The 21453-nt window shown below is 41.7% G+C and overlaps 1 protein-coding gene across 1 annotated transcript in view; it reads left to right on the top strand.

Moving 5' to 3' along the window:
* Positions 1-14353: 14353 nt before the first annotated feature.
* DRC8 (dynein regulatory complex subunit 8) overlaps positions 14354-21453 on the top strand; it is a gene marked incomplete at both ends in the record, with an annotated part of 36439 nt that continues 29339 nt past the window's right edge. Inside the window, one exon of the mRNA XM_080615864.1 lies at positions 14354-14381. Within this exon, the coding sequence (XP_080471990.1) occupies positions 14354-14381 (28 nt within the window). The remainder of the gene's footprint in view (positions 14382-21453) is intronic.

The raw sequence follows: 21453 nt of genomic DNA, 5'->3' as shown, positions 1-21453 counted from the left end.
TCTTTAGAAAAGACAGGCCCGGCAGATGGAAAAAAGAGGCTTATAAAAGGTGGAAGCAAGGACAGATGGCCTGGGAAGAATACAGGGATGTTGTTCAGGAAGCTAGGGACCAGGTTAGGAAAGCTAAGGCCCAGTTCGAATTAAACTTGGCTACGGATATGAAAGATAACAGAAAGGGTTCTATAGGTACGTAGCGAATAAAAGACAGACTAAGGACAATATGGGCCCTCTCCGAAAGCTATCAGGAGAACCGGCTACCCTGGATTTGGAGAAGGCTGAGGTTCTTAATGACTTCTTTGCCTCAGTCTTCACTGGCAAAGGCTCTGACCACAACACAGCCCAAGTCTTGGAAGGTGGACGCAGGGACTGTGAGAATGAAGACCTTAGTCCCAGTGTAGGAGAGGATCTAGTTCGAGACCATCTGAAAAACCTAAACATACACAAGTCCATGGGACCTGATGAAATCCATCCACGGGTCCTGAAGGAGCTGGCAAATGAAGTTGCTAAGCCACTGGCCATCATATTTGAAAAATCATGGCAGTCAGGTGAAGTTCCCAACGACTGGAAAAAGGGAAATATAACCCCCATTTTCAAGAAGGGGAAAATGGATGACCCGGGGAATTACAGACCAGTCAGTCTCACCTCTGTGCCTGGCAAAATCTTGGAGCAGATTCTCCTGGCAGGCATGCTAAGGCACATGAAAAACAAGGAGGTGGTTGGTGACAGCCAGCATGGCTTCACTAAGGGGAAATCCTGCCTGACCAATTTGGTGGCCTTCTATGATGGGACTACAGGGGTGGAGCAGTTGACGTCATCTACCTGGACTTGTGCAAAGCCTTCGACACTGTCCCACATGACATCCTTGTCTCTAAATTGGAGAGACATCAATTTGATGGGTGGACCACTCGGAGGATAAAAAACTGGCACGCAAAGAGTTGTGGTTAATGTCTCGATGTCCGGCTGGAGACCAGTAACGAGTGGTGTCCCTCAGGGATTGGTGTTGGGACCGGTCTTGTTCAACATCTTTGTCGGTGACATGGACAGTGGGATTGAGTGCGCCCTCAGCAAGTTTGCTGATGACACCAAGCTGTGTGGTTCAGTTGATATGCTGGAGGGAAGGGATGCCATCCAGAGGGACCTTGACACGCTTGTGAGGAGGGCTGATACCAACCTTATGAAGTTTAACCATGCCAAGTGCAAGGTCCTACACCTGGGTCAGAGCAATCCCCGGCACAGCTACAGGTTGGGCAGAGAAGAGATTCAGAGCAGCCCTGCAGAGAAGGACTTGGGGGTGTTGGTCGATGAGAAAATGAACATGAGCTGGCTTCAGTGTGCGCTCGCAGCCCAGAAAGCCAACCGTATCCTGGGCTGCATCAAGAGGAGCATGACCAGCAGGTCGAAGGAGGTGATCCTGCCCCTCTACTCTGCTCTCGTGAGACCTCCCTTGGAGTATTGTGTGCAGTTCTGGTGTCCCCAACATAAAAAGGACATGGAACTGTTGGAACAAGTCCAGAGGAGGGCCACGAGGATGATCAGGGGACTGGAGCACCTCCCGTATGAAGACAGGCTGAGAAAGTTGGGGCTGTTCAGCCTGGAGAAGAGAAGGCTGCATGGAGACCTCAGAGCAGCCTTCCAGTATCTGAAGGGGGCCTGTAAGGATGCTGGGGATGGACTCTTCATCAGGGACTGTAGTGACAGGACAAGGGGTAACAGGTTGAAACTTAACCAGGGGAAGTTTAGACTGGATATAAGGAAGAAATTCTTTACTGTGAGGGTGGTGAGGCACTGGAATGGGTTGCCCAGGGAAGTTGTGAATCCTGCAATCCCTGGTAGTGTTCAAGGCCAGGTTGGACAGATCCTTGGGTGGCATGGTTTAGTGTGAGGTGTCCCTGCCCATGGCAGGGAGTTGGAACTAGATGATCTTAACGTCCTTTTCAACCCTATCCTATCCTACCCTATTCGTGTTTCAAATGCTTTCACACACTTGAAATACTTCATCATAATTATGCAGAACTTCAGTTTGCTGGAATACTGAAATATCTGGCTTGAACCTGACCTGCGCTGGCAGCAGATTGCAGCTTGCAGCCACCCACGTAAAATGACTTGAAGATCTCCTTCTACTTCCAAATGAACAAGGGCTGCTTTGGAGAATTCTACCCAAGATAACCCCCAAACTGACAGCCTGGGAGGAAGTGAATTAGCATGGATGCTGAGTCACTTTTCACTTCCATTGCTGTGAACAGGTAACAAATCCACAGAAATCAATTTGTGTACTCAGCAGTGAAACTTGTGTAAGGGTGAAAATACACCTCTTTCTTTTATACCTTCCTCCTTTCCCCATGCAAACTGTTACTGGTGTGATGGGGACCACACTGGAAACTTGCACTTGTGGAGCCAGGGACAGGGCACTTCCCTTTACAAGGCAGCTAACTGAAACCCTTCAGGAGCCAAGGGTTGGTATGCATTCATCACCCACAGCTGGCAGCACCCTGGGCCCGATCTGCCTGAGAACAAGCACCTGGAGGCCAAAGATAGCTTTGAGCCAAGGCTGGAAAAAGTCTGCAGCCTGATGCAAAAAATGAGAGAATTTGTTTGGGATGAGTGCTGTGGCCTTACAGGGAGGCTGTGGCTTGCAGGCAGAAAGAATGTGAAGAAAGAAAGAGTGTGAAGCAGCCCACCCTGTGCAGGCTGAAACAGAAGGACTGGTGGAGCAGCAAGGAGCCTGCCTGCTTGCCCGCCCAAGGGTGGGCTGTCGGCAGCCTCATGTTGGGATGCTACAGTGTGCTTTCTTGGGTATATCCAGAAGGGGTCTGAATAAAGCAAAGCTTAAAAAACACTGAATAAATACCCGTGGTAAACATTGTGCTCTTCCAGCGTGTGTTCTGGATTTTAGGCAGTTTTGTTGACATTTCAAGTTTATTTGCTTCTATGGTCAAGTTTATTAAACTAATTTATTACTGCTTCTCTTGGAATCACTTCAGAGATTCTGTTAATTCTAGGGAACAACAAAAATGAGGAAACTCTTTAGAATTAAGAAAAGGAAATTCATGAAAGTGTTTTAATTAGCAATAAAGTTGCTTGTTGCAGGGCACCAAGATCTCTTAAAATGCTAACAGCCGATATTTTAAAATCAAAGCATTTTAAACTGGGTAATAGTATGTTCGTTTCCCCCTTCTGCCCTTTAGGTATATTTGGAATCACATTTGTAAGGATAAAGGAGAAGTATTTTCTTTCAGTACTTGTAAGTCTGATGTTTTATCTGAATTGGAAATTGCATTTGACTGCTGTCCTTTTTTTACCCTATCTTTACTGTGGCTGCATCTGCTGAAGCCGGGGGTGTAAGAGCTGGAGGAGTGTGATTTACACTGGTGGAGCTTAGTGCTGAGCTCACTGGTGTTACTTGTGTGAGGTAAAGCTAAGCATACATATCTATCTGCCTCATGATTGGGATTTAGTATGAGTATATGCCTCAAGACAGGGATTTTTCCACTGCCCATTTGATCTGCTGATATTTTGGATCATGAGATCCTCCTCTCTTTCTAGTATTTTTTCAAAACTTAAAGACCCGTTATATGCCATTCTGACAAATACAACTTTTCTATCTGATTATCTATATCTAGTTTTTCTTTCATCTTTTGGTTTTCTGATGCTTCTGTTTCAAGCATTTGACTGTGTTTTCTCTCTTCTTCCTTTTTTTCTATTTTGAAATCCTCTCATTTAGGTTTCATTCTAATTCTTCTTCTAACACTAATACCTCACAGATCTTTTCTCTTCCCAGTGCATATTACCTGTCTTTCTCAGTAGATAATACATATGCTCTCTTTCCAGCTTCCAGATACTAGTACTTTTGTTCTTGATTTCAGAGTGACAATAGAAGTGATTAATTCCAGGCAATTATTTGTGATTACGAAGTTGACAAAAAAGATCTGTTAGAAGCTAGGTTTGTCTGTGGAACCTTGTGGTTAATATAAAATCAACTCTGATCTGCTGCTATTTACCAGGCTGTTGAGAGGATGGACAGAAGTATTTGGTGATGGCTGTCCTAAAAGCAGAAGACATCTTCCCAACATCAGCCATTGGGTTATTGCTAACGGCAATGGCTCTTTCCTAAAAACCACACCTTAAGCAGATCCAAATGCCAGGCCTGGATTTTTGAGTGATCTGTGAATTTATGGAGCTCTTCACCCCTGCCTTTGTAACTCTGATATTACTTAAGATTATCCCTGCTAAGAAAAAGAGATGGGTATTTAGTTCTTTCGAAGTCTCAAATCAGAGATTCTCCTCTGTGTTTCTCATTTCTCAAATCTATAGGGAAGCCAATAGCTCTAGGCTGATAACTTTATGCATTCATATTTTACGGCAATGTATATAGGTTGACAAGTAATAAAAACAGAGCTCTGAAAATCTGCTTCTTTTGCTATTGAATCAAAGTATCCCACAAAGACAGAAAACCTCTTTTAGTCCTTTCTGGGACTGTGTCATATTTACTGAGGTCTTCAGTCACTCTGGAAACTGGAGTTCTGAAAACATGCTGAAAATTTTGGCTGCTAGAGTTGTTTAGAAGAACAAGAGATTCTCAGACTTCTGAGATTTTAGATCAGGAGAATCATGTGTATCTCCATGGCTACCAGATCAGTTTGTGAGCATCCTGGCAGATTTCTGGTAGCCATTTTGGAAGGTTTCATAGATAAACTGCTTAGTGAAAAGACTACTGTAGCCATGTGGGCTTGCTGCTGAGACCAAGGCTGCGTATAACTGATCATCAGTCAGAAGGACATACTGCTGCACTACCTTGCTATTTGACCTTGTTAAACTTGCTGGTGTCAGGGCTAGAGATAAACACTGTGGCCCATTTAGTGTCTCGAGATGTGGCAGTCATGGGCCTGTCTACACCTCTGTAAAATCTGGACTTCCAGCATGCAAATATTTCAATATGGGATGAGGAGAAGTGGTGGTGCCACTGAAGGGAAGGCTTCAAGGATGTGTCAGCTTCCATGAGCGCATAGTTTTCAAAGGCACATAGGACACAAAGGGAGAACCTTTGAAAAGGCTCAGCACTCGGGCATGCCATCTGCCCCAGGTCCCATATGCATCCCTTCTTGCTACATGCTCTACGTTTTCTTATTCTACATTTTCTTATCTCTACAAGTGAACCTCAGCGTCACTATTTAATACTAAATTTTAATTCTCTTCTTAATTATGCATCTTCAACATGTCTTGGATTCTCCACACTACACTTAAGAGACAAACTACTTTCAAAGGGGATGGAGATAGAGGTACAAATACTATCTTAAAGATATTCTATACTATCTTAAAGATATTCCAAAATATACAACACTAACACTCAGCTCGTAAGCCATAGATATATGATACAGTATCACTTTTCAGGTATTGAGCTTTTGGATGTTTGTTCTTAATCCTGTAAATAACTACAGATGGAAAATCACTTACATGTGTTACTGTTTGAAAAATGGGGTTAAAAGACTTATCCAGAGTTGGAGCTGTGGTCTGGTAACAGAGAAGCAATGCTTAATAATTTCACTGGCAGATTCTGTCTAGCTGCAGTGGTTTAAGATCTTACTGTCCCAGCAGCTGCACTGCTTGAGAAGTGACAAAATGGGATGTGTGATCGCTCCCTGAGTCACAGCTTTGTTTATCAATTTGAAGTATTAAATATGCTGTGCTGTGTTGTGTTGAACAGCCAGGGTGAAGTGAAAGGAGGTGGAAGGAGACGTACCAGGGCATGCACACCCATTCTTACCTGATTCTTCTGTTACAGAAAGGGAGATGCCAGCTGGCAGTGAAAAGTAAGGTCACAAAGAGACAACAGTATTGCCTCAAATCACTCCAGCAAAGTTTGGTCTTCCAGATCTTGTGGTTTGGTTAAAAAACTGCTGTTCCTCTTGGACTCTCTGTTTGGTTGAGTTAATGTAAACTGACAGTGATTATAGTTCCCAAGGTGGCAATGATATATACAGCAATGCCAATAAATACTGCTGTGCCATGAAAGTATATCTAAAACAGATAACAGGTGTGATCTGTTTTAGCGATATACTTCAATAAGCTATAATGAGAAAATGACTATCTCACACTGTCAGTGATACCACTCTTATTTACATAGCTGTCCAGTTCTTCATGGTAAGTCATGGTGCCAATGACACAGAACTGGGAAGGGGTTACCTATCTAGGTTTACTGATCCTCAGTTTCAGATGGATAATTAAACTCGTATTTCCACTTTGTAAAGTTCAGGTAGCAGCTTAAAACTTATGCATATATTATGTAGTCCATTTTTACTGTCTTGTATAATCTTAGTCATAACTTCCTTAAGCTGCGGAGGGTAATGGATCACAACTTTCCTAATGCTGCAAATCTTTACATGTGGGAGTGATCTTATACACTGATCTGTGTATGATCAGTCTGCCTGATCACCAACTCTGATCAGCAACCGTGCCTTAAGCAGTTTTTGCTCCCTACATCATGCTGTGCAAGTATTTATATGGCTATTCAGCAAATGAGAATTCATCTCACGGAGAAATAATCCATTAGTACTTTGTTGCCTATTTTTTTTTTACTAGGTTGTAATTTCCCTGATTTGGTTCATTGCACAGCTTCATAAATGCTCAAGTGATACAGCTCTGAATGTCCAATCTTAAGATAATTTGAATGGCTTTATCAGGATATTTAAGTGCTTCTTCCTGTTAAGTCTCCTTTATCTGCATCTATCTACAGTATCTACTAGAATCAGCTTAGCAAGTTGCGGTTTACCCCACTCCTTAGTGCTCTGCATGTGATAACTGCTTGCCTTTCTGTCCTTACCATGTCTTCCTTCGCAAACACCTCTGCCTTGTAGGTACCAACTAGCCATTTCACTCCAATAGTACAAATGATGTAGCATAATAAAGCTAAATTTGTTTGAAAATTATGATCACTGTGGGCCTTTGAAGTCCTTTGAAGGCATGCAACTTCTATTTCAGAGCTGAAAAAGAGATCATATGCCCAAAACAAGTCTTTTTATTATTATTATTTTTGGATCAAAAGCCCCTTCCACCCACCGATGCAGGACTGCTGAAAGTCTCAGGCTGCTGTTTGGAGACAGGTCCGAGTTTCCTCAGCCCTAGTCAGTTGTTCTTATACTGACCCTTCTTTTGTGCCAGCCTAGCTCACAACCTGGTAACCACAACAATAAAACAAAAAGAGTACTTTTTAGCTGAATCACTTACCTACTCAGATCCTTTCATGGCCATGCCCTGCAGAGGAGGTGATACAAAAGCAGGTGATGCCTCTGCTTGCCCTGGCACAGTGCTACTCAAAATTTGACCAATCCAAACTATTTGTTACCTCTCTTAGTCTGAGTTACTCTGTCTAAATGGCTCAGTAGACAAATGCTTCCTAATTTCTAGATTTATGACATATCTAAATAGTCACACTGGTAAAATTTACAAGGGGTGTGTGTCGGGGGGACATGACAACAGTTTTGATGGCTTACTTTTCCCATTCCCTAGAATGAAGAATACAGAAAAATGTCAACTCTTCCTGTAAAACTGGCTAAACTTCAGCTTTTGACAGTGTAACAGTCTATTGTGGTATGAATATTTTATATTCATAGTCAACATGCAAAGCCTCTGAGCACAGATTAGTTTTTTATTAATACATATATATCTATCTTCTGGCCAGAGAGCATCAAAGTCCCCTGTTCCTCGTGAGGTAATCAAACAGGAGTTCAATGTCTTTCTTATTCTAAAGGTAGGGAAAAGATTGCTGGAATGTGTCTTAGTTCTCTAAGACCTCTTTAAAGTAACAAAGTATATTTTTATTTCACAGCAATTTTCATTTTATGATAGTAGGTCTTCATACGAAAGTTCACAAAACATACTCTGTACAGTATCTCAAGTTAGGTCAGAATTAACATTATTTAAATATGGAGTTAAATTTAAGCTCTGCAAAGTTAAAGCTTGTATTTAAGTAATAAGAAAATGTCACACACCTGGAAAAACAAGCTAGCCATACAATTAGCCCTTTGAATAAAAACCCACTGAGAGGTATGAAAATTGAGGTGATGCTTATGCTATAACACTAGTCTCAATCCTGTGCCATTTGTGTCAGTGGAGATGAATAAATTGTGAATCAAATTAAGGTTAGTCCCACAGACTTTAACCTTATTCCCACTGAAATTCTGAAGTTAATGTGAGCAGGTAGTGGGGTCAGACTTGTAAAGTGAAATCCTGAATACATTAAGTTAATGGCACTTGTTACGGAATATGATTTTCTGCCTTACTGTCTTACTGTGGATTTAAAAGGATAATGCTACATAAATTCTCCAAACATTATCTTCACAAGTAGATGGTCTAGTTTTTTGGGGTTTTTTTTGGTGTTTGTTTTTTTTTTTAATAAATAAAAACTTGCATTCTGAAGAAAACAGAAAAATCTTAAGTGCTTAAATTGATGTATTTTCTTATATCCAGGTTCATTTTGGTTTTGATTGTTACTAACCTAGCGAGTGGAGCAACATCTCCATGCCCAAATAATCTTGACATGTGAAAGATAGTAATTCTACTACTCATGCACTAGAAAGCTTTTCCTAAGTATTAAAAAGTATTATTTTGTGCCTCATGTAGACTGATTAAGTGCCATATATGATCATTCAGATGTGTAACTTTAGTTCCTCATCTCATCCCAAAGCTGACTACTGCTGCTTTATGGCTGATGGCTTTGTAAAATGTACTTTGGGCCAGTTTACCCATTGTTGCCCCTATTTACCGTATGCTATGGCCTATATACCCTTAAATTGCATGTTATCATTTAACAAACAATGAAATTATAGCTATTTTTAAAGGCTATTTTTAAAGGCTGTGTTTATATTGGTAACATAAACATAATTCCTGTGTTCGGCATTCTCATTCAATTGTGATTGTCCAAATGTCAGTCTGAAACCCATAATTTTGTGCTTTTCTGTTACATCTCTATTTTTAAACAGCTTCTAGATAGCAACATTATTAGAAGGCCGCCCTTAAATATTAAACTATGATCAAAGAGTCTCCTTTTTTAAGAACAGCAAAAGGAGCCTTCTGGGTCATATCAAAGGTTTGTGTATCTCTTAGCATATCCTTCTAGTGAGGCCTAAAGCAGGTGCTCAGTGGAGAGCCAGGCAAATTGGTATCTGGAATACTCTCTCTCTCTCTCTCTCTCCCCCAGCCTCCTACAAACGTTTTGTGATTCAAGAACTTCCTGAGCTAGGGGTGTTAGAGAGTATTTCCATGCCTTCAGTACCACTCAGGGGTGTTTCTTATTTCTTCCTAACTACATAAATTCAGTGATTTGATAGTATGTTATTTGGGATTTTTTTTTTTTTTTTGGCATAGTATTTAAATGTGTGCAAAGAACATTTTCAGAAGAAACAGGGATTGCATTCATGTTGCCAACATCACTGCTTTTGTCTTCTGCAACAGCAGTTCCACTGACGATGTCTTGCTACTGCAGAAATCTCTCATTCCTGAATTTCAAGCTGCTAGCTAACACCTAGGCTCCAGAGGAACACATGTATCTTGGATATGGAAACCAAGGTCTTCATTGGAGAAAGCAGGCTTTCTTTACCAGTATGGGGCCCTTGAAGTTGGCTCGGTGTTCAGTGGCGAGCCCCTGCTGCCTGTGGAGCACGGGGAGAAGTACTCATGGCAACCCATGTTGCTAGGCAGATGGATGATTGTGTTTTGTTCCTGCCACTGTGTTCTCAGGGATCCTGGCTTCACTTCTAGATATAATTAATGGTAATAAAGTCTGAAGGTTAAAATATGTGGATCTCTAGGGCCATTTCTGAGTCTGGGTGGGATGGGGAACAGCATCCTAGCACTTACATATAAAATTGAGGGCTTTTTTCTGCTGCAGCTCTTTAGGCATAGTCCCAGAGGCCAAGCACTGCCAGAGTGCCTTGACATTGAGGAATATTGCTGAGGGAAAGAAATGCTTCCTTTTTCCTAGTAACTCATTTGTAATGCATGTTCAGTCACTTTTCCTCAAATGCAGCTTTATTGAAGGTGGATAGGAGCAGCTAAAGATCCATAGGATCGTAGCTGTCTATGAGCAGCAAGAGATATTTGCCAGGACAGTTTCAAAGCCATCCTATGGACTGAAAAGGATTTGAGAAGCTGCTATTATAAGTGGCCTTCAAACCTATTTTTTCCCTTTCTTTCCTTCTGAGTTTTACTTAAAGATTCAGCCAGCCAGTGAGCCTTCTCCCTCTAAAAGAACATCTTGTCTTCCTGCCTTCCTCCCTATCTCTCCCTCACTTCTAATTGCATGGTCCAATTTCCTGGCTGTGCTGATTCAGATGCTTCTCAGACCTTTTACCAAGCTTCTTAATATGGCAGAAAACTGTTCACTTTTGGATTGTTTTTTACTACTTTAGTGACTCATATCAGCTCTCAGTGAATGGCAGAGCCAGCACCAGGTAGAAAGAGCTGGATCAGAATCTGCAGCCAGCAGTAGAGAAGGAAAGGCAAGACAAAGAAAGAGCTGGATCCTCCCTGTTCAGCACTAGTGAGCACCATGTGTCTCAACGAATCATACCCCTACATTTTATTTAAGAGATCAGCTCTGGGGCTTCTAGATTTATTATCTATATTAAAGGTAAAGGAACTCCCTTGTCAATATATGTGCTTTTTGCTGGTGAATGCAGGAATACTAATATTTTTCAAAAAGAAAACAAAACCATGACAGGTAAGTTAATATGGAATCTCAGCAGCCTGGAAGAGGTCAATAGTAGAGCAAATAATTTTTCTGCCTCTCCCCACTCTGTTAGGCTCCTCCTCATCTGATCCAAGCTTAGGATCGAAGCTTGCATTATCAAAGAGAACAAGCCAGAACAGAAGCTGTCTTCCCTCCTACACATCAAGGAATGACGTAGCTGCTCTCAGTGTAATTTACCCAAAATCTAAAGGGAAAGATGCAGCATAGGCAAGGAATGATGGAGTATTTTTCTCATTTTTATCTGGTTGCTGTGGATCATTTGAGTGAACAGATAATGTTTAGATAATACTGTTTTGAAGAAGCTGTTTCTGAGTCACTAGGATCAGCTGTTGAGCCCAGAGGAAGAGTAGAATGAGGATGACAAGTGCACTTGGGTCATTTGTGTTATATTGGTGAAAAAGGGTACTGTGACATGGAAACATCCCGAGTGGTAGGGCTGTACCCATTATCTCCAGAAGAGTTGCGGGTAGACTCCCATCACAGAATCATAGCTATTAATTTACTTTCTCTGTGAAGGGCAAATGAATACACTTATTTGTGCCTCAAGTTATGTGGCCCCCAAGGACCTACAGATGGGGTTCTATAGCAAAGGTCTTCAGCAAGAGTTCGGAGCAAAGATGTGTCCAAACACTGCAACCCTGAAGGCATGGGGGACACTGTGTTGTAGGATGTTATTACACCTCCTTGAACTGCTTTATCTTTTACATCACTTCTCCCATCTTAGAGCTGTTTCTTACTGCTGAACAAATTTCTGAACATATGCATGGAAAATACACAAAATGTGTGATAGGACCCTGATAGCTGAGAGGAATGTATATGATGAAATTAGGTGCAGAGACAGGGGTATCTTAGTCTATTTCAGTAGATTCAGGCTTCGTATCAACAATGCTGGTTTCTTCCATATTTTCCCTGAGATATTTTCTGACATTTTTAAATGAAAAGTTACAAGTTTAAAAGGGTATGTTCTCTTCAAAAGAGCTCTTTAAAGATCTTTCATGCAGCAGCTGATATTTCAAGCTGTTGAATTAGTAGTTCTGGGTTTCCTTTTGTACTTATCTGTGCCAAAATGCGATTAGTTGTTTCAGCCCACTCATACCCTTGGTTTGAGATGTCTGTGCTTTAAGTTAGAAGGGAAACAGTCATGTGGTTTGGGTCCAATATTTGATCTGCATTATAACTGTTAACATTTTTTTCCTACATAGATTTTTTTCAGGGTATGTCGCCAGGAAATTTTAAAGCAGTGAATTCTGGTTCTGAAGTGCTTTCTCATTCCCTATTTTGTACTGCTTCTGGAGACAGGCAAGACACTGAAGTCCTGTGTGTCTGGAATAGGGGGAAGAAGGAGAAACAGGTGCTGATATTTGGCTGCAAGCTATTGAAAGCAAAAGGAAACTCCAAGCTGAAGCAGATGATTCAAATGAAGCACTTTGATATACAGTAATGTCCTGAGTGGAATCTCAATAACACGGGTAGGACAGGGCAAAATCCTGTTTGCTGAAATTAGTATCAGCTATAAGTAACACAAGATTCTGCACCTAGGCTAAAAGTATCAAACACAGTAAGTGCAAACATCCAGAATTTGATCAATACTTTTATATACTCTGAACAATGCTCTCTCTGAGGAGCTATTGTGGCAGCTCCTGAGGGCCAGAGTCAGCTGCTACAACAGGACATATACATTGTGGCATACACAATGTGTCATAGCTGTTACGTACTTCATGATTTCCCCTTTCATGATTGGCTTTTACACACGTTGCCATTCCTGTTGAAGGAAACAAAGACAAGCATTCCTCAAATAGAAAAGAGTGCCGAGGAAAGCCAAGCACAAGCCTTGATGATATTGCTGGGAAGATGTTAAAGTTAGTGGCCTGAGCGGAGTTACTGTCCTATTGTTTTGGAGTGACTCACTTTAAAGGCTACTGTAAAAACACAAGAATCTCAATAAATCAGGACAACAGGCAACATTTGTATCTATTTTAAATCAGAATGTTTTCATGTTTTGAGTATGGATTTGACATGAAAACCTGAATAAGTAGAACAGGATTTTAAAAGCTTTTATTAGGAAATGTGTTAAACGCTTTGAATTAGCGTAGCGTTTGTAGAAAAGCTGTAAATGTCCTACGATGAATCAGGTGATCTTGAAAATGATGTAAGAAATCTAATGCTGGGCACAATATTCAAGAACATGAAATTCCACATTTGGGGTAGGCAGAGTAAAAGATAAGAAAGCTTTATCTTTGCCAAAATGATGTAGTTTGCACTGTTCTTCAGTTTCAAACACACAACTGTGTGCGGCGGGGTTGAGAGAATAAGAAGTGGGACTCCTGTAAGACTGAAAGAACCTTTCCTTCTGCTGCATCCTCTAACTTGGGCTGCCGTGCTGTTCTCACCAAAACTTCTGTTACCAATTTAAGAGGAAACAATCTGTGCTACTTCTGCAGTCAAACATGTAATTTGAAATATTTAATATTTACTCTAATAAACTGTTAAAGTCAGAAGATAACCTTTCAGAGGGATCAACTTTGTTAGCATAATCAGCTGTTCTCCCAGCAGAGTAAAGATGTATTCTCTTGGGTATCTATTATAACCTCCTTACTCTGAGCCACGCTCGATAAAAACGCAGAAAGAAGTGGCTGAAAGGCAAATAGCAAACATTAAAATTTTATAAAAAGGTGACTATTCTAAAGCAAAGAAGCTCTATTTGGGTTCAATGTGGGTTGTTTTGTTTTAATTTCAGGATTCCACAAACACTGAGCACATCATAACTTTGAGAGGTGGAGGAAGAGTCATCCAAATGGGCTTTGCAAAAATTTAACATCCAACAAGTAAGCACCTGCTGTGGTGAGGACAAGGTTTAGTTCTAAGAATTTCATAAATATTTATTTTCTATGAATATATGGTTGCATCTTACCAGAATATTAATATTTATATTTTTTTCTACTTTCACAGTTGTTTTAGAGTCAGAAGAAGCAGGCATGGCAAGTGTGTCTGCTAAAACACACAGCTAAATTTAAACTGCACAGTTTTATTTAATATCGCTAAGACAGAATATTTTAGCTGTTTCGGCGTGATGGTATTTAGAATAAAATGTTCTTTCACTTCCCAAAGCTCAAATACATGAAAATCTCAGCAATTGCTGGGAAAACTATTTTTAAGAGAAGAAGGGTACTGTGAAGGGGCAGGATTAAGGGGCTCATTAAAGGGCTCCCATCTCATAGGATAAATGTGGGTTTTGGTCACCTTTTCCATCTCTTCAGCACAATGGGGAGCAATGCCCGAAACACCGCGTGAGGTGGTGTGGGGCCCCTTGCCGGGGGCGCAGACCGAGCCTGGACCTCCGCACTGGCATCCACATTTTGGGCTTGATCGACATTTTAGGGGAGACAGTGGCCGTGGCTCCCTGCCCGCTGCGGCACTGAGCTTGCACGCAGAGCCTCCAGCGGGCTGCCTCCATCACCTTTCCCTTGCTATGTACGTTAGCAGGCTGCGAAAGCCGCAAGAAAAGCGCTTTTAGCCCGGGGCGGCCCGGCGAGCAGGCCGCTGGCAGCCGGCGGGAGCAGAGGCCCAGTCAGGCCCGTGTCGCCATGGCGACGGCGCGAGGCTGCTGCCATGGCGGAGAAGGAGGAGAACGGCGAGGGTAAGGCCAGGGCCGGGGCCTCCTACCCGGCGGGGTGAATGGCAGGGCCGGCGGGGGCCGGGCACCGGCTGAGGTGCGCCCGCCTCGCCATGGCCTCCTGCGTCCGGCGGCGGGAGAGGCGGCAGCCTACGCTGTCTGCCCTGACCGGAGCTGGCGCCAGGATGGCACACGGGCACGCACTGAAGGACACAGTCATATACATGCGTGTGTGTGCGCACGTATGCATATATATATATGAATGCATGCACACGTACCTATTTACACACACGCATAAACACACCCCCTGCGCCCCCTATCCCGTTCAAAGTGTCCACACCGGTGTCTCCACCTCAGGCCTGTCCCCACCTCAGAGCCAAGGACTTCTCCCCAGCACGCCCTGGTACAGGGGATGCCACCAGCCGCCTGCTGCAATGCCACCCGTGGCCAATGCCACCCGCGGGTGATGGCCATGGGAGCTGCCAGCCTTAAGGTTGTGCTACTGCCATGCAGGGAGCACCTGAAGTTGATGGTGGTGGGGCCCACCGCCCTGTCACACAGTAGGGTGGCTTCCAGGGCAGCTGTGACGGCTGAACCAGCTGCTGGAGCCAGTTGGTCATCACCCCCTGCAGTCATTTGTGGATGCATCGGGCTCTCTCTGCCAGGAAAAAGTAATCTGTGCTGCTGATAGCACCATGGCTTATTTTTAGAGGCAAGTGTGTTCTACTTTAGGGAGTGTTGCCAGAAATTGTACTTTACAGGCTAAAGGTAGTTTCTCTTGCAAAGATATTCAAGTGTCATTTCAAGGAAAACATACTTTCTGTAAAACTCACAATATTGTGACTTCTAAAATCTGTCCTTTCCATAAGTAAACTCGTATATGTTGTAATAGTTTTCAAATTCTGAATATTGTATTTGAAATACTCTAAATAATGGATTGTTTTGTATTATTTAGGAAAAATCCCAATATATCCCATAGAAAAGTCCTGTATAAATAGTTGCTGTAGATGGTGCTAAATGAGTAATTTGATTTTGGTAGAAGTATTTCTAGCTGCCTTCTGCAGCACATCTTGCAGAAGTGAAGAAATAAGACTGATGTAGCTTCAGTGAGGACTGTTCTGAGGACTTTTATATTGGTTTTAATTTTTGTTTAGTCTTGTGGAAGGATATTTTTTGCATATTTCCAGTTTTGCAGATGAAGCTGAGGCACAGTGCTGGCAGAGGTAGAGAGAGATGGTAGGATAACAGCCTAGAAGTCTGCCGAACCATCTGAGAAGAAGGAATCTAGTATTCTGGCAGAATAACAGTAATACTGGAACATTCTGGCTCCATATATTTCAGGCACCCATATGTAAGATACTGAGATTTTGCCTCATTTTGTCAATCCACAGGCAGGAACTCTTGAAGAAGGAAGGTCATGGGGCTTTGATTGTTTGATTAATGGCTTTTAATGCTGTTTCTGTAGTTTCAAATCGAGAATACTTTGTAAGAAGTTTACTGTATTACTGGAGGCAGACTCTCTTGGGGTTTTTTTGTTGTTTGTTTTTTCAGGGTTTTTTTTATTCATGTTTTTTTAACATAATCTTCTAGTGGAAAATTGTGCTGTTATCCTAAATGACCTTGATCCAGAAACGCCATTCCTGGCCCTACTGGGCTTCCCAATGGATTATGGAAAGTGACATACCGTGCTTTGTTTTCCTGCCTGTAGAATGAGTACAATAAATTGTACCAAACAGACAAGGTGTCTGACTGACCATTTGCCACTCACAAGAATCCCAGTCTGTTATTAGGCAAACCAGCTGCTTATTGCCCTATAAAGGTATCTCATTATTACAGACAGGGCTGAGGTAAACCAACAGTCAGTGTCTCATTAAACTGCAGAAGTAATCCCATAGGAGTTAAGGCCATTACACCCATTTAGAGTTACTAGTAGACTTCTTGCAGATAGCAGTTAGAGGGTTAATGAGGATTCCCTGCTTCTGGATTTACACATTGACCATGCTTTCTTTCAGACAAGTGTTCCACATCTATGCAAACTGCAACTTTTACTTCCTTATGCTTCAAACAGAATAAGATTAGTTGTATTGTCAAATAACTAGTCGTTAGGGTATTCCTCTCAGTTCTTTGTAGAATTTCATTTCCACCAGCTTTCATGGTGAAAGTTTGCCTTAGGTCCTATCGTTGTCTTTGTCAGAGTTAAAATGCCTGCTTAAATGTTTTACACATGTACATGATACACACAAGGCCAAATCCTCTTGTACATCATGTTACTCACATGAGCATTACCCCCTAACTTATGCAAAGCTTATGAATAAAATCTTGTATGTGCATAAGTGTTAATGGGATCATGCCTATACTAACTCTAGCTTCATATTTTATGTATGAATTTATATCCCTAGTTTGTACTTTCAATGTTGTTTAATGTTTTTTCTTCATACCCCTCTGATTACACTAGAATGTTTGCTTAATCTTTCTCTTCTGTATATTTGCTATCTTCCCTCCTATCATTCTTTCCCTTTTTCTGCTACTTAATTCAGTCTGTCTGTTCTTCCATTTGCTCTCAGATACTGTCTTTGTAATTTGACATAACATGTCAGATTTTCTAAGTTTTAATATCTCTGATCTCAATACTGATATTACTAAAACGTGAAAGCAAAATGTCATTCTGGTAGTGCCTGAAGTAGAACTAGACAGAAGACAGGACCTATTTTTATCCAGCTGGGATTTAAGAAATCACATGAAAGTGCATAAAGGAAAGAACACTCAGTGTTCCTATATCATTATGTAATTGATCAGTATTAGAGTTTTTCTGAGATCATACTCTTTGTGCAAGATAGTGCACATTTAAAATAATGACTCATGAATCTTAATCCAAAGGGACGTATATCCTGGCGTCTATCAGAAAGAGTGTGGCCAGCAGGACTAGGGAAGCGATCATCCCCCTGTACTGGGCACTGGTGAGGCTGCATCCCGAATACTGCTTTCAGTTCTGGGCCTGTCACTATAAGAGAGATAAAGAGTTGCTGGAGTGGGTCCAGAAAAGGGCAGCAAAGCTGGTGAAGGGTCTGGAGAATAAGTCTTATGAGGGACAGCTGAGGGAACTGGGGTTGTTTAGTCTGGAGAAGAAAAGGCTCGGGGGAGACTTATCACTCTCTACACCTACCAGAAAGGAGGTTGTAGTGAGGTGAGGGTCAGTCTCTTATCCCAAGTAACAAGTGATAGAACAAAAGGTAATGGCCTCAAGCTGCACCAAGGTAGGTTTAGATTGGATATTGGGAAAAATTTCTTCACCGAAACAGTAGTTAGGCATTGGAATAGGCTGCCCAGGAAAGTGGTGGAAACACTATTCTTGGAAATGTTCAAAAATCTTGTAGATGAGGCTCTTAGTGACATGGTTTAGTGGTGGTCCTGGCATAATGATTGGACTTGAGGATCTTAAAGATCTTTTCCAACCTATCTGATTCTGTGATTCTATGTTAAGTAGCCTGAGCTCTGGTTCACCCATGTATTTCTTACATGAAACCAAGTAACTATTTCTGGATAACAGATGTCTTCCAGAAAGATTCTGGTGTGAAGACCTACAGACATGGAGAATAACTGTTCTACTATGATGGTTTTCTCTGGTAAATGGTTAGTAGTTGTTCTCGGTAGTTTGAGTTACAGTTGTAGTGTGTAATCAGGTTTCACAGATCATCTTCCCCACTTACAAAACAGTCACGGAAGTTGTTAGTGGAGAGGGGAAAGAGTTTTCACCCCAATTTTAGTGCCTTACGTAAATACAGTAACTGTTCAATCATACATATGTATCTCTCTCTAATTGCCCCAGTTTGCTGCATGGCATGCTGGTGAAAGCAGAGATGTACTTGGAGGTTACATTCGGTAAGAATTAGCTACATTTCCCATTCAACTTTTACCTTCTGGCAAAGAAGAGTTGCTCCTGCTTCGTATGCCCTGCTGCGTCTGGATGTAGGGTCTAAACCTTCCTTCTCCATGGCACATTGCTCCGCCTGGATTCTGTATCAGTAGAGATATTGAAAATGTGCTGCCACTGCTCATTCTGTTTTAATGAAGTTGCAGGTCCAAGGTTGGAGAGCCTAGTAGCTGCCATAAGCACTGTAGGCAGTTGTAACCATTAATTCTGCTCAGAGCACACTTAATTTACATGAGAGTTTCAAATCTGACACGGGAAAGCACTTAAGCTCTTTATGACTTTGGGGAATCTCACTGAATGAGATAACATGATGCACATGATGTTTAAGCACATGAGTACATTTAAGGGTCTTGCTATACTGAGGATTTAAAAATGTATTGTTGAGAGTTTTGCAAATAAGCATCGATGTCTGAAAGGTACAGAAGCTGTGGATTACACTTACAATAAACCTTCAGGCTAAAGTAGTCCTTCAGACAAATTTATCTCTGATTTTAAAAGTGGCAGTGTTTAATTTATAGGAAATAATACAAAATTATTATGGGATGTTAAAAATAAGTAGCTTTCACAAGGCTCAAGCAAGCAGTATTTCATCTCTAGAAGAAAGTCTGAATATATGGAATCACTTAGGAAATCAGTTTTATCACAGTGGAATTTACAGATGAACACTATGTATATTTTTATATCATCTTGTTGACACTGCTGTGAGAAATTACACTAGGGGAAAAGTTCATAGCTTTTATTAGACTGTAAAGCAGTTTAACTTGCACCTTGACATCAGAGGTGTGTTTAATATTTGTACTTATTTCAGAGTGAAGCAAAAAATAAATTATGTCCTTCTACCATGCACAAACACAGGCTGTAGATCGGATCCTCTTGGCTATACTCCTGTAGTTAAAGTTGATCTCAAAAGGATGTAGAATAAGTAGCTGCAGATTGACAGGTTTCTTCTTCCCATGGTGCATAAAATGGCACATTTGTTTTAGTTTGGCTCTTACTCTAGCTTATTGAATAAAAAATCGGCTGGTTTGCAGAAAGTCTTTAAACTTTTTTGTCTTTTAAACAATGCCAACCGGTACATACACAGCACTGAGAGGGAGCTTGAGAGCTCCCACAAATTATCTTTTCAACAATAGTTAACGTGTTATTAAGAATTTCCATGTCTACGTACTAATTATTCTCAGATCGGAGGGGTTGGATTTGGTTTTTTCACAATTTCGGAGTACCTCTATTTTGTCTGAACAGATACGACTTCACTGCTATTGGCAATGAAAGGTGGCTAAAGGCTGGGGAAGGGAAATGGTCTTTCCGGCAGCAGGGGTCTAACATGAGCCTGTTGTCAGATGTGCTCAGGGTTTATCCCTGAGCTGGGAGGTGGTCATGCACCCAGAAGTGCTGCTCACACCACTGCTCCGCCCCAGCCAAATTCTGCCGCTGCTCTTCCTGCCATGGATGTATGGTTGAGGTGTTAACAACCATAGCTTTCAAAAGCTCACCAAGTTTCACCTTAAAACCGGTAAGGATTATTGTGTTGCTGGAGTAAGGTCACAGCAGGTCCTGAACCGTTCCTGCCTATGATCAGGTTGAAAATTGGACATGAATTCTGAAATTTACCTATGAACAGTTTGTATCCTTTTTTTCTTTCCTGTTTGACTGTTTTCTCCTTTAGCTTAGCCTGCCTCAGACAGTTATATGATTAAGTCTTACTCCTCATTGATGATAAATGTAAATTACTTAAATTTGTCAGCTGAAATGCTGTTCAGATTCAGAATATTATGCTTAGGCAAACAAAAAGAAAATTGGAGGGTAGTATTCATTCACAATACATAAAGACAGTTGTTTAGCACCATAAGTGATACTTTCAAGACAGCTCCTTAAAAATCAAGCAGCTGCAGCAAACCCTGGTAATCCCTTGCCCCTTTGTTTCACTGTAACCTTTTTCCTTTGCTTGGTCAAAGCCCTCATGCCAGGCTACTGTAGATAGAATTGCAACCAGTCTAGAAACTGTACTTTTATTTACCCATTTGAGACCCTGTCAGGCAAATTGAAGGGTTTGTGATACGAACAGCATGTATTAAAAGTTGTAGTTAAAACCCCTCATTCTCTCATTCCATTGTAGACAGTAACAGTTCTTTCACGAGAAGGTGGTTTACAAACTGCTATATTCTAGTAGCGCTACTGTGGTGCTCTAGTTAAACCTTATAATGGCTTATGTTTAAAATAAATTACTTCTCAGAGTGCTAATCTCCCCTTGAGTCTGGTCCTTGGTTCCCGACCGCTTGAGCAATCAGTGTGCAGAGACACTGTAGCAGGCGTATTCAGTTTGTGAGGGGTGTGGTGCTGCCACACATGCAATCAGGTATACATGCACACTGTTGGTGACAAGTTACACAGTGCCCTTTGGGGCCATCCCACCTCACTGACAGTGAGCTGCTGCTGTTGGGCACACAGCACCCTGTGCACTACGGCATTTTGGTGGAGCTTGGGGCAGTGCATATGTGTCAGGGCTGTGGGGTCAGAGTTGTCTCTTGTGGCTCTGCCATCTGCTTCTGGGGCCAGCACTGTGCAGAGTCCAGGAAAAAACAGAGACAAATGCCTTCTGTGACCACACAGCGTAGCAGCATGGGTTGTATTCTGTTGCAGTGTCACAGCCTATGTAAGCTGTTCCTTTTCATCAGCATCTTCCTCTCATCATCGCCAGGAGAGCTATATATCCTTGCAGGGCAGTTTGCTGTTAGTGATGAAAGAGTATGTAAGCATGGGCTAGACATAACTCTTTCATTATATCCCAGGTGTGTCTGAGATGAAAGATATGGAACAAATTGTGACAGTGGAGATTACTGTTTTTTGCCAGCTCTGAACTGCAGCTGAAGTGCTGACTGGTACAACTGCCAGAGTTGGGATTTCAGGGATGTGCAAAATGTCCTTAATGGAAATTTATGCTTGAGCTTACCTCTGCCTTATGAAAAGGGAGACTGCATGCAGCCAATATTGACTTTAAAAAAAAGTGTCATAATTATTTTTTACAGGTTAACATATGTCAAGTGCTGTCATTTCACTGTAGGAAGGAAAACATCATGACTTTCTTCAAGAGAAGTGTTAAGATATTAATTGCATATTAACAGTGAATCGCAGGACTACAGGAGGCAACCCAGATCTGTGCATGGA

The sequence above is a fragment of the Psittacula echo genome (genome assembly GCF_963264785.1).
Source record: "Psittacula echo genome assembly, chromosome: 4".
NCBI classification, from domain to species: Eukaryota; Metazoa; Chordata; class Aves; order Psittaciformes; family Psittacidae; genus Psittacula; species Psittacula echo.
The sequence above is the reverse complement of the archived record's forward strand: the minus strand, read 5'-3'. Positions and strand labels throughout refer to the sequence as shown.